General features: G+C 38.2%; 2 protein-coding genes across 2 annotated transcripts; one reads left to right on the forward strand and one right to left on the reverse strand.

Moving 5' to 3' along the window:
- Nucleotides 1–4,064: 4,064 nt before the first annotated feature.
- Nucleotides 4,065–9,067, reverse strand: snx8b (sorting nexin 8b). Its single transcript, XM_030779049.1, has 10 exons — nucleotides 8,924–9,067; nucleotides 8,366–8,486; nucleotides 7,641–7,777; nucleotides 7,162–7,242; nucleotides 6,763–6,923; nucleotides 5,922–6,057; nucleotides 5,207–5,275; nucleotides 4,879–5,010; nucleotides 4,584–4,733; nucleotides 4,065–4,301 (listed from the first exon to the last, which is right to left on the reverse strand). Exons 1-10 carry the CDS (start codon nucleotides 9,065–9,067, stop codon nucleotides 4,065–4,067), a joined length of 1,368 nt encoding a protein of 455 aa, XP_030634909.1.
- Nucleotides 9,068–14,354: 5,287 nt separating this feature from the next.
- On the forward strand, nucleotides 14,355–16,085 carry LOC115816079 (IQ domain-containing protein E-like). The gene is made up of 4 exons (XM_030779050.1): nucleotides 14,355–14,593; nucleotides 14,686–14,733; nucleotides 15,074–15,119; nucleotides 15,928–16,085. The coding sequence occupies exons 1-4, from the start codon at nucleotides 14,543–14,545 to the stop codon at nucleotides 16,083–16,085; spliced, it is 303 nt and encodes a 100-aa protein (XP_030634910.1). The 5' UTR covers nucleotides 14,355–14,542.
- Nucleotides 16,086–16,489: the final 404 nt, after the last annotated feature.

Consider the following 16,489-nt stretch of genomic DNA (forward strand, 5'->3'; position numbering starts at 1 on the left):
ATCTAACAGATAGTTCCAGTCCAGCTGCTTGGGGTACACTTTGTGAAGCTTTGCTTACTGAAGTCATTCTTTATAACTACAGAAGGGAAAGAGCAGCAGCCCAAATCCAACTTGAATCTTATGCAAACAGAAACTCAACACCTCTTAGTTCTGAGGTGTTCGCCAGCTTCTCCAGGCTAGAACAAGAACTGTGTAACAACCTTAGCACTGTGATAGTAGGCTTCCACAAGGTCCCTGTGTTACTGACCAAGCAAATGGTTGAATCACTCGAGCTTTTAATTAAGACACGTGAAAAAGTCGGCATCCCAAAGGAAAATCCTTACTTATTTGCAAAGGTCGGAGGATCGACTTACTTCCGAGCGAGCGATTGCCTACATAAATATGTGAATGAAGTTGGAACAAAGCGCCCTGAACACATTACGTCAAGAAATCATGGAAAGTATGTCGCAACTTTAAGCCAAGTGATGAATTTGAAGAGCAATGAAGCAGATGAAGTAGCAAAGATCATTGGCTGTAGTGTAGAGTGTGGAGAATACTACAGGCTATCTGAAAACACCTTACAGCTCACCCATGTCGCCAAGTTACTTCTCGACATGGAGAGAGGGATTTCAACAAATCAAGAAAATTCTATGGAGAAACTTCAGCCCTCCACAGGAGGTAGTATGCTTCTACAATTTGCTTTTGTGTAACTTCAGCTAAAAGTCATGCCCTGTTTTCGCTTGTGTTTAGGCACAGCTATGGTTGTTTAACCACAAGTTGTGGCATGTTCTTTCTTCATCTTCCATCTCAATTTTTATTGTACTCTCAAGTTTTCTTTTTCCATGATGTATTTAAGGTGATGATGAACAATTGCAGTGCACTTCACACTTGACCAGATCTCAAGAATCCGGCTCTCCAGAGTTCTCACATACGGGTCTGAGTCCTGATGGTAAGAGGTTGCATGGTAGTAGGTTGTGGAACCTGCATAGAGTAATCAGTTAAGCAAAGAGTGTGGCAGGCATTGTGTATTGTTCGAGTATCAGCCCTACCTTCTTATCTTATCTACAGTAACGACACCCACAGTAATTTCTTTGCATATGGTGAATGATGCTCTCTGTTTTAGGATAATGAAAAAGACTTCATTCAGTTTAACAGGAGTTAAATTTATTTATTACGTTTATTATGTGTACAGTTCAGTGGTTGTGTGAAGAGGGAATGTAATTTCACATTGAGGTGAAATTGGCATGAAGAGCAGTTAAAGAACTTTTTTTTTTTTTTTATCCCTTTTAGAGGTATGTTTGCATATAAGTTCGCATTTACCAAGCAGAAAGCTAGAGGCACAATGTAAAACAGTCATTTCAACACTGATATTCCATTTCGAACTGTTTTACCCAAGTGGACACATATTTTGTGAATCACTCATATTTATGAGTGAAGTAACTCATAACGTTCTCCTTGTCAGGAACTAAACAGTGTTTATGAACTTGTAAGACTGACTCTCGTGTTGTTTTGTGTCCAGGAGCAGGTACCCTGACTGTACTCCAGAAACAAAAGAAGAGGAAAAGGCGATGGTCAGATGTAGAGCAAAAAGCTGTGAAGTACACGCTGCAGAAGTTCATTTCACAAGGAAAGGTGCCTGGGAAAGCAGCATGTGTGGACTGTTTGAGAGAAAATCCAGAGACTTTACACACTAGGACATGGACTGACATAAAGTATTATGTGAAAAACGCCATAACGCAGAACAGCAGTCATAGCTTTGTCATCTCGCTTGCTGAAAAGAATATAAATATACATTAAGATGGTTTTTGAACAAAAGTGAAGAAATCAAAGATGTAAATATTTGTTTGTGAAGTTTATGATGGCCATAAGAGACAGATGTATAAAAAGTATTCTCTAGTGATTTTATTTGTACTCGTAAAACATTTTTCCTGAAGTTCCTATGGTTTTATTTGGTAATATTTTACCTTACTGGTGAAGTGGATGAAAGGGTCCATAAATCTTCAGTTGCAAGAACACTTGCTTTAGTTTCTTTCCCATGGCTGGAGACTGACTGGAGTTATCTTTCTCTAGACGAATGTACTACTGTAAATCTGACATTTATCTGTCTGTCTTCAGGTAAGATTCCATTTTAGAACGTTAACATTTAAGTAAAATTCATCATTTTGCTGATGTGCGATGTATGTGGGTTTTTTTTTTTTTTTTAATTTAAACTTTGGTGAAATGTGATCAACACATACTATGCATCTTAAATCAGCATTCATTCTACATTGTCGAGGCAACCTTTGAATCCTGTTTGTTTACAGTTTGTGTTCAGTGATTAACATTTTGTGTTTGTTATTCCAGTATATTTTTTTTCACAACATTTTTTTATATGTTTAAAATTATTTTTGGGAAGGACATAAGCCGCCCTGCTTCTTTCAAAAAACATCTTTTACACAGCAGCCTCCTACAATCCAATTTACTCTTGTTTTTGTTCTTAACCAACCATGTTAAAAATGGCTTGTAGCCTTCTTGTAATGTTTTTTTTTTAATATTTGACTGTTGATGTTGTGTTGTGTCATACCTTCTGCATTTGACAATACACAACCCCACTGGTATTGAACTTCAGAAATGAAATGTTTGATGCAGAAAAAGACATTTGCAAATTATGTTTGGTGGAGTGTGACTACACATCAGCAAAACTGCATCATCCAAGATTCTTGTTCCAAGAATCCTTTTGACGCCAAAATGATTTCTGGGAAACTATAAGGTCTTGAGAGGGTTTGTAAGATCTTTTAGGATTGTGAAAATATCCTTTTGGGACATGCTACATAATGGATGTCTTGAAAGGTGAAATTGTATTTGTTTGGTCATTCCATTTGAACCCAGGCATTTTACATATTCTTTTGTAGGCCTGAGGGAAATGTATGGAGATACAGAATTTTCAGTTAAACTGAACTAACATCTCTCACATATTAAAATATAAATGATGATGTTGGAGGCATGTGAATCTAATGAGCTAGTGATCCAGAAATTCTGCTGAAAACTTAAAGTAACACCAATTTCCCTCACAAGTAACACAGGCATTGTCTGCAAAGCTTCCAGTGTGTTTGTGTGTCTAATTTGGGCAACAGTGTTAAACGGAACAAACCACAATTGTGCTCCACTGTAGTGCTTTTCAGATCCAGTCATGGAGACCTACTGGACAGAAATTCTTTGTTCTATCCCATTACTCCTACTCAATGTGACATGCTAATCACGTTTATCTGGGTATACGACATGAGTTCACAGGCCTTAGACAGCAGGTTCTTATTGTATTACTCAGGTAGGAAAGCACACCGGGCACACTCTACTCCATTAATATGATGCATTAGGGGAAAATGTCAGTTTGACATGGTTTGTTTCAGTTTGTTTCTGCACATTTCTGGATAAAGAATTTCTCAGCCAGAGCACTCTGTAAAACTAACAGGCTGTACCATTCATTACCTGTACAGGGTCCAAATTCAATTAGCATTTTAGGTGACTTATATTTTTATTGTAAACAACTAAACTTAACATTTACACCCAATGACAATATATATTCTCAGAATACAAATTGGTATTACAGCTCCAGTTTATTCAATATCCTCTCTTCACCCAACTGTAGACTAAAAGTAGACATGATCTGTCAGCACTAGACCAGTACATGAAGGCCATGGATATTTGACGAATTTATCTGAAACCATGTTACTGTTGGTGGTACATGTGTACATTATACTCAACACAAAAGTCCTTCTAGTTGAGGTAAGCATTGTGACGGCAAAACGTTTATTAATATATTAAAGAGGCTATGTTTAAAATGGTCATAAACTATTAATGTAAATGTGATTTACCGACAGTAAAAACCGATGTAAATGCAAAAACTGTACAAAGGATCACTGAAAAGTTCAAGAACCAGAGTAGATTTTTTTTAATCATAATTCACTACCTTCATCTTTAAATTCCCTTTTAAATGACATAATCATTGTGATCCGAAGAATATGGTCATATACATATTACATCAGTGCCCTGGAAAGTGATTTACAAATGATCTGTGTTTTGCACTTCCCACTATCCCACATTTCCGGTCAGTTCACCATCTTTTCATCTGGCTTTTCAGACGGACAGAACTGGGAGAAAATGGCGGTTGTGCGTCGTTGTCTTGGACTGGATGTCTGAAGGAGTAGGCTCTGGGGAGTGGATGTATGAAGTAGACTCTGTGTGTTGGGCGTCTGTAGAGGATTCAGGGGACACATGGGCGTCTTGTTGGTGCCCTCATATAGCTTGGTCAGTTTAGGGTGTAGTTCACTCCATACTTCATGCATCTACAGAAGACAGACAAAATAAGACACAGCCCTGCAGTTCTGGTCCCTGAAGATGTATGTGTTCTCATACAGTCTTTTTACATGTGGAGATGAACCATGAGAGACAGTAAGTAAAGAAAAACTAGAAGTCATGCCCTGAGGAAACAGACTAGAGGAAAAGAAAGAGAGTGTGAGAGTGTACCTTTGTCTGTGTGTGTGTGTGAAAAAAGCAAACATTTTCATTTACACTTCTAACTTGGTAATGATCAGTTAAAATTATTGTGACCAGTGTCTAATACCCACCTCTTTGTGTCCCTGTATCTGTGAGTGAACAAAGTCGCCCAGTACCTGCAACATGTGGGGCAAGTACATAAAGACATACTGAGTCTCCTGATGCAGACAATGAAGAGAGAAGTAGCTCCTCATCTCCATGGTAACAATGGCATTTTCCTGCTAAAGTGAGAAAGAAAAACAGAGAGAGAGAGTGAGAGAGAGACAGCTGTGCTGCATGTCTTTCATGCGATAGCCTGTGAGTGTATGCCCATACATTTGTATTTGTGGATTTGTGTGTGAGGGTATGTGTTGGTTTGTGTGTTACCTGAGCGATACGAGACTCCAGCTGGTCTGTTTGCCTTTGGTCTCTTGTGCACATAACTGAATTCATGTTGTGTTTCTGAAGGGCACTCTGATGCTCCAAAAACACCCCACTCTCATGTCTGACACAGAGGTCCTATATACACATGCAGAACAAAGGATCTCATAGCATTCAGCAAACAACCTTATTTCCCAGCATTGAGTAAATCTAAAAGTTACAGTATTGTTTGATTCAACACAGATACACTTTGCTGGTCAGTCATGATTCTTCAAGCCTCAAGTCTCCCTTCACAGACACACACACACACAATTTAAATGATGTTAATTCTCACTTTGTATGACTGGAGCATTTCAAGGAACACGTTCAGTTTTTCCACAACTTCATTTGCCTCTCGGCTCCCCTACAAAAATGAAGACCGTGTGTCATGTTCTGGTTTAAAGGTTTGTTTAATAGAGTTTAACACAGAGATAATCAGAGTCAGTGTAGCCCACATTATATATGAATTCATGAACAAGATCTCCCCATGTCTCTCCATGTTCAAAATCAGACACAGTGAGATGTAATATCAAATGTAAAATCACAATTTATAACACTAACTCTGTTTATGATATTGAGTTTGTGCTAGGCCATGGCCAACAGTCAACATTACAATTTACAATTTAGTTATTTGGAAGACGCTTTTTACCAAAGCGACTTACAATCGGTGCATCAGTCGGATTTCTAATACCTTCAACAGAGATCATAATAAGACTGAGCGTCAAATTGCCCCTTCGCATTCTATGTTTCTTCGCAATCTATGTTACATGTTCAGTAAGGATATATGTTATAATGTTATAATGTTTTAATGTTCTAATTTTATTTTCACTAAGTTTATGATGTTATAATGTTATATTTTCACTAAGGTTATAATGTTTTAATGGTATAATGTTATTATGTTATATGTTCAGTAATGTTATATGTGATAATGTTATATGACCAGTAATGTTATATGTGATGATGTTACATGACCAGTAATGTTATATGTGATGATGTTATATGACCAGTACCTGTTTAGCTGCTTTTTCAGCCAGTAAGTTGAATTCCTCCCCCAGTGATGGCCTCTGGGTTTTCCTTACAGAGCTTGGTGTTTCCACACCAGAAGGTGTGGAAGGCGGAGGGTGAGATGTTTCAGAGCCTAGTGAACTTCAGAGGAGAAGATCAATTTATTTGAACTCTTTTAACACAAAAAACAGCTCTTTTTCACTGTTAACAAACATTTCCAACACGTATGTTTTACATTTCAAAACTATAAATGTAAATCACTAAATAATCACAAAACCATTTCTGTAAAACTATTAAAAAATCTCTGGCAAAATCTTTGTTTAGAAACCATTCGTTCATAACTGTGTTTTCTCCTACCAGAGTAACTCTTTGAATAGACAGTAGTGAATGGCAATTACACAAGTTTGAGACAAATCCTTAGATCTTAGAGAATCCTCAGATCTCTGTACAATTTTGCTTTCTCAAGAGTGTAGCATAATATGTCAATATTTCATTTGTATAATATTTCATAATTTTAGAACAACGGAGTCTATGCTATGCTATTTTCCTAATAGTGCAATGTTATTTGTCACATACAGTGTGTAACAAGTGTTGAGTCTATTTAATTGCTGGCTTGTTTGTGTGATTTGGTTGCAAATTTTCTGGAGCTAGAAAACATGGTTTGTAGTGACCCATTCTTACAGGTCTTTCATGCTATGTGGTTGAGTGTTGTGTGATTGCTGTTTACAGTTCTGTACAATGAGGTTTAGTTTCAGTAAATACATGTAAAAATTGCTTTAAATATTCTTATAGAATTACATGCTCATATTCTCATCATATTTCATTCCTGCATGGATATCCGTGTACCTCAGGTCCTTCCCAAACATGAGCAGATCTGTAGAGTTTTCTCGTGAACGCTGGGCCATTCTTTCCACCATGTTCCGGAGCCTGTGAAAACTGGCCAGGAGGTTTTCAACGACCTCACGACTGGATGCAGTCTGAGCGTGTATGTCATCTGGAAAATGAACCTGTGAATAGGTAATGCATGAGTTTGAGTATCATTCTCAAGAGTCACAATAGGATGCAAAGGCAACAAATAACACAGCTCAGACACTTCTTCAAATGGATAAAAAGGCCTTTCAGCATCTGTAAATTGGCTTGTTACACAACCCGTAAAACAGCACAAAAGTGTTACCAGTGTACCAGCTTATAAGGCATGTTCACTTTGATAATACACTCACACATGTTTACAGCACTAATACACACCCTGCATTGTGAGGACATTTGGTACATCATGTATTCATCCCCAGTCCTCTTAAATGCTTCCCGCAGTTTGATTTGAACATCCTATCAGAGGAAATAAGTATTAAAAAAGAGGGTAAAACACATTGAAACACATCTCAGGTCCAGGTCTCTAACTTAAGTTTACTTTCACAACTGTTCATTTGCACAGATTAAAAAATGATTTCTTTCTGATGTGATAAGTAAAATTATTTGTATATTTGAACTGTGCCTGCAGTGTGCACATTTTTATATTTTTACTTAACTAAAAATCCAAGAACTGACACCCTACTTCAAATGACAGGGGTCCAGTGTAATACTTCAGTCAAACAAGAACATTTGCATAGTAAAAGGGAAATAAGTCTTCTTATCAGAAATATAAGCGAGCCAGCTGCCAACACACATTATTGGAACCGAAAAAGACAAAGGCACAGGTGTGCCCTCTGTTGGTCTGGGAGACTTACTGCACTGCTTGCAGTCATGAAGATAATAAGCAGCTCATCTTCTGAGATGACTGGGTGTCGCATCACCAGGGTCATGAACCTCTGTAACCCACGGCAACGAACCTCTATAAACTCCCTCTCTGACATGGAATTCAGCACTGAATTGATGAGTAGTTATGGCAACCAAAGATGGAAACAGAACAAATGTTTGAAATGTTATGAGTTATCTTCCCTTCGTTACCAAATCACCAACGTGACAGTAATGTATGCAATATGGTGAAATTAATTTGTGTCAAACGGAATGAATGCATCACTGAAAAGGTGTGAAAGAAGGAGAGTCTGAGAAAAATTAAAGTTCTCAAATAATCTAAAATGGAATGGGAGAAAATTCTTAAAATGTGGTGGGAATAAAGAAAGTTTGTGTTTCAGATTATATTTTTGCAAATATACTTAACACAGAAGCTACTAATCCATAAAAATATATTTTATACCAGTAATACTAACAATCGCTGTACTTTTAAGAACTTTTGTCTTATTTCTGCTCACATTTAATTGCTGAATATTATATTAAAATCCATACTGACTGTCAGTTCACCACGTGACAAAGAGGAATCTTTGACACTGGACACTGATTTCTGCTGAACCCAAATGAAAGACAACATATTCCTGCTGTTTTGCTGTCAGAAATATTCTCATTCCTGTGTGCTGTACGGTAATGATTGTTACAGCCGTATACAGGCACTTACCTCCTTTGAAAATGCGTTTCGGAGGAAGAGGAGGGACCATTCGGTAGATAAACCTTTGCAGCAGCAGAGAGTGGAACACATCAAAGTCACTGTATCTGCGATGGACTGCAACCTTAAAACACTGCGTGGAAAAAACAAATTTCAAGTTGTGATTACACAGATACTTTTAGTTCAGTCATACTTTGAAATGGAATTCATTCCCAGAGTTGCCGTCTCAGCTCTGTTTAGAAAATTATTTATATTTAAATTAAAATGAAAAAGGATTTAATCAGCCACTGTGCACTGGCAATAGTATAAATGGTGACAGGTGTTGTAATTATCCATTGGAGGTCAGTGGTAGAAGCTAAGCTTTATAAGGACCACATAACTAGGTCTTGAGTAAGATGTATGTTTCAAGGCCAAGTTAAAGTAAGAATATCACCATGAAAATACCTTAAACATGGAAAGCACATTATTTTTCTTGTTATTTTTCTTAAGCTCTCTTAGCACTTTGACCATCATATAGGACTGCTGTCTATGATATTAAGACTCTGTGGGAGGGTATCCAGTGGATGGTACCTTACTGATCAGACGATATTCCACATGTTTGAGGAAGAGAAGACCCTTTTTCTCTGGTACAATTTCCACAACCACTCCATCTCTCCTCAGCAAGTCTTCTAAGGATGGGTTTTCACTCACAGGTCCCTGGTTCACCAGACGCATCCTGACAGCTGGCAACCGTGCAAGTTGAGACAAGAAAATTGTGACAAAGAGAAAAAGAGTGTGTGTGTGTGTGTGTGTGTGAGAGAGAGAGAGAGAGAGAGAGAGAGAGAAAGAGAGAGAGAGAGAGAGCAAGAAAGAGAGCGAGCGAGAGAGAGAGAGAGAGAGAGAGAGAGAGAGAGACAGCAAGCCGCCGGTGGGTGGGTGGGTTATAGGATTTGGATCTAAGACAGTTCAGATTTAATCAGGTTGTTTTTTTTTTAAACTTTAGTGTTTCTTAGCTTTAGCGCCAACAGGTCATAGATTAGCAATGCTCCCTGTGCAAAGGCAAAGCTGGTTATTGCAACTTATGAAGATCAGATTGAGGAAGAAGACTCTGAAACAGAGTAAGGGAAAAAAAGGATTTGTATGTGGGTTTGTGAACCAAGTCTGAGTATGTTACAGAACTGTTGCAGAGACCTTGACTCATTGAATTGCATAACAACATCAAGATCACTTTGGTACATCTCCTGTCAAAGGTCATTTTCTTTAAGCTCAAGTCTGTTTTTGGAACTATAATTTTTTTGTCCAGTTTACAGAGTGCTAGATTAATAAGACATATGGAAATGGTGCTCAGTCATAATTGCACATGAAAATCATGGTGTTATGTTTACAGCCCCAAAATGATTGCATGAAAATATGTCAAATACCGATGTTCAGAAAAACATTGGTAACTGATGCATAAATCATGACTTATTCTTTTCATAATTTTATGAACTGCTACTAAAATGCTAGTGAACAGTGAAGTTAATATTTCTAATGCTAGCCTGATCGCTGACCTTAACCAATATAAACATTTTTCATATAACCTTGGTTTTAGAATTTTTAATTGAAATGACATTCATGAAATCAGGTTGATGCATCTGTGAGAAAAGAAAAATTCTAGCCTCTAGTGGATAAACATCTGAATTCCACCCAAGTCAAATATTGCAATTTTACTCTAAATTCTGTTCAAGTGTAACATTTTGTCGATGTCAGTATGTGACATCTGTTTCATAAGACCATTCAAGTCCACAGAGAAGTCACACGACCAGTTTTAAAAAGCTGTGCAGCGCTGAACACGGCAAGAAACAGTTTGTATAGTCTAAATATATTTGGCACTGTATCTAAGTGGATTAGGCTAAGCCTTGGGGGGGATTTCATAAGATCGGTAGTGGGAATAAATGTCTTGGGAGAGAGCCAGTGTTAAAAATGAGGTCTAACGGCTTGATCTTAAAGGGTTTAACAGAAAGTCTTTCACAGGTACAACCTCCAACACTGGCCAGGCCAGTAGGGCAGAATCACTGCAGTTGGAAGCCAATCAGGTCAAGAAAAATTAGAATGGGAGTCTAACTGAAGGTGTTCAAACAAAAAGGATTAGACGTACGAAAGCTTCTTTACAGTCCGTGCTCATCTGACTAAAAAACTCCTGAATCCTGTATCTTAATACGATCTGTTTACTCATTTTTTCAGTCTGTATTGCTCATTTTTAGGTCTCTACTTTCCACATGGGGTTTGTTAAAGCTGTGATCCTGGATATAAAATCTGCTTTATATAATATAGCAATAGAATTGCTCTCTGCAAATGTCAGTTCCTTTGTCCTGACCTGTGGCTTTCATCAAAACATTAAAACTTAAATGAGTGCTAGGCCATGGTATAACTGGTATGGTGCATTCTATTCATCTGTGTAATATTATGAGGGAACTAAAGTCAGTTCAGTCAGTGTAATTCTATAAAAGAATTTACGCCAGTTAAGTCAGTGTGGGAAGACACCTTCAGGTTAATAGTAAGATTTTTTTTTCTATACATGCAATACTCATCCTGGTCTAGTGCATAAAAGTGTGAAATGGTGGAGGGCTATAATGGTAAGATACTGTTGGTGAACCCCTCTAAACAAACATACACAAGCTTGCATGCATGTGCACACACACACACACACACTAAGGCATAACATGGAAAAACACCTGTAAAAACAAACGCACTTATGACCAGGTCATGACTGGGTTATAAGATTTTAAGTGTTTTGATCGAAAAGAGAAATACACACACACACACACACACACACACACACCCACACACACACACATGATGTTGAAATAGAGGGCAAAAGAAACCCACAGGGCTCTGTCAGCCATGAATCTCAATACTTGTCTAAACACAAGCCTGCAGCCTGCAGAGCCTGCAGAGTTCACAGTCGTACGCACCTGTACACACACACACACACACACACACACACGCTTATAACACCCTGTGTTATAAGCATTTAGACATTATGCCCAAATTTTTTGTATTAACCAGGCTAACCACAATACAGATTTGATCCAAAACTCTTTATATACAGCGCCGAAATTTTCCACGGTTTGAAAACACACCCACACATCTAATCCCAGACTAATACTGGTGCAGTGTGTCACAGGGGTCATCTCAGGTCTAAAGGTGTGTGATGAGCCTTATTAACACACGGGTCAGTCAATTACAAGATTAGTTCTTCAATGCTGTGTTCAGACCCACAAAGTACAAAAGAAGCCATTCTAAAGAGTCACCAACCTGGAGTTATTTCAGTCCCATAGTGAATGTTCTATGACAAGAGTCCTGTTCTATTTTTACCTTAGAGTTTCTCCCAGTATGTTATGGTCAGTTATCTGGGCCAGTGAGTCTGCTCCTTAACACTCACTGTTGACTTGACCTTTTACTCTATAAATGAGAAACATAATGTTTAGGGCGGGAAGCTGTATTTGTACAATGCTACCTGTGAAGGCAGAAATATCTGATTTAATTTGATTCTGAATTCCCAAATTACTCATCTGATGAAGACAACAGGGAAGAATCAAACTAGAGGTGAATGAAATGCTTAGAAGCTCAGTCCATTATTTGTGCTTTTATGGCTATAATAGTACATTTCTGAAATATACAGAAGTTGTCCTCTGTCACTAGAGGCATGCACTAAGTAACTTATTACTACATGACACATATGTTTGTAACATATATCCATGTACATCTACTCTTGGAGTTAGAACTTGTATCCAATAGCCAAGCCCAGCTTGAAAGACACAGTGAATAGTTTAAAAGCACCACGGATATGTGAGTAGTCTCTGACCAAGTCAAACCTATGACAAAGATCAGTATATTATTACACACACAACTCAGACTCTTGTTTCAACGTGACTTCAACTTGTGGATTATAGCAAATATGAACACAGTCTCCCAAGACACAGTCCAGCAAAAGTAAACATTATAAATCAGAATCATTCTTAAAGACTTACCTTGTTTTTCTAGCTCTTAAAACAACGTTTTGATGTCCGACGGGCTTTAATGACACATTGTAGTTTGTCTGTGTTTACAGCACTTCTTGTATCTGCCTGCAACGATGTGGTGCAGCTCTTCTGTGTTTGATACAGTCTCTCTCTCTCTCATCACACACACATAATCAGTGGTAATTAACCTAATAGGATAGAACCTGTTTAAAAAAAAACACCACAGACATGGAAACCTGGGCATATTAACTGTTACACAATGGGGTTATCAGAATGATTTATGTTTAGACTCTCGACATTAAGTAGAACATGGTAGCAACAGACATAAATAGCTATGACAGAACTAAACATACACTTCTTTGATCTTGGTATTGCCATAAAACTTACTTTACAATTGACCAGATACTGAATGGGCTGGTGTGTGTGTGTGTGTGTGTGTGTTTGCGTACTCGTATGTACGTAAGCTAGCACAGAATTGGTATGATGTGATGGGCATGACAAATAAATTAAAACAGATGAATGAAACACTTAAATCATTTTGTCCTGTATGTATGTAACATTGTTCTATGAGGTATAACACTTGGGAAGCATATTGCTAAAAAACCAAAAAAACCAAAATAAAAGTGAGTTCTTGCAGCTTATGACTCTTTTTCTTACTGTATAGAGAACTTCGATCTAAATCTTTGGTTTGTACATTTCTGTCACAAGCCATTTCTGTCATATCTATAATTAAAGAAATTAGTGCTTGCAGATGACGCCAAAAGAGAAAGCAGAGAAGAAAGATTGAAAAAAATTACATCTTTGGTTTGTGCATTTCTGTCACAAACCATTTCTGTCACACCTATAATTAAAGAAATTAGTGTGCGGACATGACACCAAAAGAGAAAGCAGAGAAGAGAGAGAGAGAGAAAGAAAAACAAAGGGAAGAGCAAAAAAGAGTAAATGAAAACAGGATGAGGGAAGGGAACAAACAGTGATATAACATGTTCTTTATGAATGTTCACTTGTGCAGTGCTATGTTACACAATATTCTCCGGAGAAATCTGCAGCTCTGTTGCAAGCAGAGGTTCTTATTATGATTTATGCCCAGTAGCCTTCTATAGAAAGATAAAGGGATGTTCTTTGGATTTAATGAGCAGGAATGGTGCTACTTGTGAAAAATGATAAATACCATGCAAATGCAACTAATTATTTGAATTCTGGAGCACAAAACACTATTGTACATTTTGTTCAGAACACCCAGTGTACGAAACATGAGGAAGTATTGCCAAGTATTGCAACAAAATATTTTCTGTGCCAAACTTGAGCTTAGTTCATTGCTAGGAAAATAGAAATTTAGAGATACGGATACAGAACTTGTTCCATACACTTGTTTGTTCTACACAGTTCTTTGTGCCAACAGCACTGTGGACGTGCGATAACAGATTTATCTGGGCTGGATCGTTCTACTGTGTCGTGTTGCGTTGAGTGGTACTAAACGGGGTGGCGTCCAAAGTGTAACAACATTCTAAAATATTCATGACCATTACTTAGAATAGTCCCAGGTCAAGAACTAACTCTCTCGGTGAGACGTTAAAAAAATCTCAGAATTCAGTGGGGCGTGTTACATTACTACATCCTAGTACGTGACGGTAGGCGAAGATCCTGCGCAGTTCAGAAGCTCGTGAACATTTCGTGTCTATCTCGCCTCCTGCCTCAAACGTATCTGGTTGCTAGACGACTTGATACATAGAAAGCAAGCAACTGGGCTTCACTGAGGCAAATAAGGCTATATTGTAAAACAATGAGCGTGCAGATTATTCTTTGCTGTCGCTGAGACAGGATCAGGCATTTCTTAGAACATTTCGTTTTCGGGTACATCTTTGTGGCTTTGGCTTTGAACTCAAAACGAACAAATGGTTGTTGTTTAGCTTGCTGTGCTAAGCTCATGCTGTCCCATACAACTAAATTGCTTATTCTTACACAATGTTTTGTGAACTGCGGAGATGGGGAATCGACAGTGTGACCGTGTCCATTTACATTTTTTCATATCAAAGATTGCTTTTTGAATAAGCAAAACCACCCAGACACTCTATGATGAAGCAGTAACAACAAATGAAGGAATACAGATGAGATGCATGCAGGAAAATCGCCGTGATATCCCTCTGCCACAGCGGCGTTCACATATATTTATTAATTTCGGGCAAGAGTTCTGGGATCTTTCAAGATGTCCGTGGAAGCTTCTGAATTTGTCTCCGACGAGGATATGGATGAGCTGGTGAGTTGACGTTAAAGCAACGAACGGTTTTCCGTTTATGTTTTGGTGTTCAACACTACGTAGAATACTCGGTTTCTCATCTTGTTTTCAAGGGGGAAGACGTGTTCTCACACGTTACCTACGCGTCCGACTCTGAAAAGGTAGGTTTCTGCCAGAACATTTTCTTTTCTTTCTTTTTCTTGGTCACGAGAACAACGTACATCCAGTGTTTCACAGAAGTAATCCAGATGTTTACTGCCATACACGATGATGAAATTGCTCTGCTTTCCACTCTGTTCAGGCCTTAGTCAGTTGTTATGTTCTCTTAAGTCTACTTTAGTGTTAGTTTATCAAGCCACTAACTCGTTAAAAACTGTGGGACGGATTTGTTTATGGGTCAAATAAATTCAGTGTTCTCCTTCGTCCATTGAAAGTGGAGCTTTTAGAATGCCGCATACGACACACTGTATTTGATATTCTTTATTGTTGTTGTTTTTCCAGAAAATAAAGAAAAAGAAAACATCAAGCAAACCACCACACTCTCCCAGTGAGTCCAGGTGTTTTGTGTCATAACTGAAAGTGTACCAAGGTTCTTGTCCGTTTATTACTCCACATGTAAAGTTACTAACGCAGGTGTCTACAACCTGAATTTGATACTGGAATGATGTAGCATAGATTTGTAGAGGACATTGATTTATTGTTATGAGAGAGTCCAGGAGAAGTACATATCGAATATATTCAGAGAGAGAGAGAGAGACTTTGCCTTTTATAGTGATAGGGAGGCATTAAAAACCGTTGGCCATAAAGTTTGTGGAAGGGCGTTCCTTTAGTTCTGTGGTCTGAGGTATCTTAGAGCAACGATGATGCAATGAATCAACATGCCCTGTCCATGTATATATATATATATTACATTACTGTTCTCTATCTCATAGGCCCCCCACAGTGGTGTTTATGCATAGTTTTTTTTTTTTATATACTTTTAAACCATTCATTAGAACTTCAAAACCCTATTTCTGGTTTTGTTTGTAAGAGAAGCCTGGTCACTTCTACTCTGAAACCAAACCTGTAATCTGACAGACAGACAGACAGGCAGGGAGACAGGCAGACAGACAGACAGCACTTTGATCCAGATTATTCTATCTCAGGACTCTTGCCTAAATTTTCTGTGATATTAAAGGTAAATGTCTGAGTCATTTGTAAAAGATTCTCTTGTTCCTCTGGGTACACCTTTTTGTCCAGCTATCTGTCCACAGGGGTTGGTGTATCAGTAAGCCCCAGATGCATGGTTTGATGGGTTACTTAATGTACTATGTAATACCATCACTGTTTTTTTTACTTTCTTTTTTGTCGTATAGGATCACCGTATTTGTGCAGTGCTAACTTAAACCCCGGGAAGACAACGTGGCCCACAGTGAAGGGGACAGTGCTCGGTGAGAGCTCCAAGGCACGGATTCCCAGAGACGTCTGGCTAGCCTCACTGAGAAATGGACACGGTCTGGTTCTCTTTTCCTGAAGTTTAGCCCTGAGAGTCAGTCAAGGGGCCGAAACAATAATTAATTCTTGTCTTTAGAAGGAGCAAATTAGAGTATTGGTGAAGATTGTCTTTCATGTTCAATCTATTTGAAGTGGTGGGAATATTCCAGAATGTCTGGTTCTGTGATATGGCCTGTTGATATGTGTGTTTCAGATTGTCTCTCTAAGGGACAATTTCCCAGTGCAACATTTCCCTTTGGGCTTCATTTCTGGGAATTGTTTTCTGTTTTGCCTCTCAGGCCTTCTCCTGTTACTTTGAGTCTACACTAATCTGTTTGACACTGCTAAATGACACAGTCCATACTCAGCTGTTCACTTAGTTTCTCTTGTCTTTGTGTGTTATCAACATGTAACTGAATCAATGTGGGTTTTTTTTTTGACATT

Source organism: Chanos chanos, chromosome 7, assembly GCF_902362185.1.
Source record: "Chanos chanos chromosome 7, fChaCha1.1, whole genome shotgun sequence".
Lineage (NCBI taxonomy): Eukaryota > Metazoa > Chordata > Actinopteri > Gonorynchiformes > Chanidae > Chanos > Chanos chanos.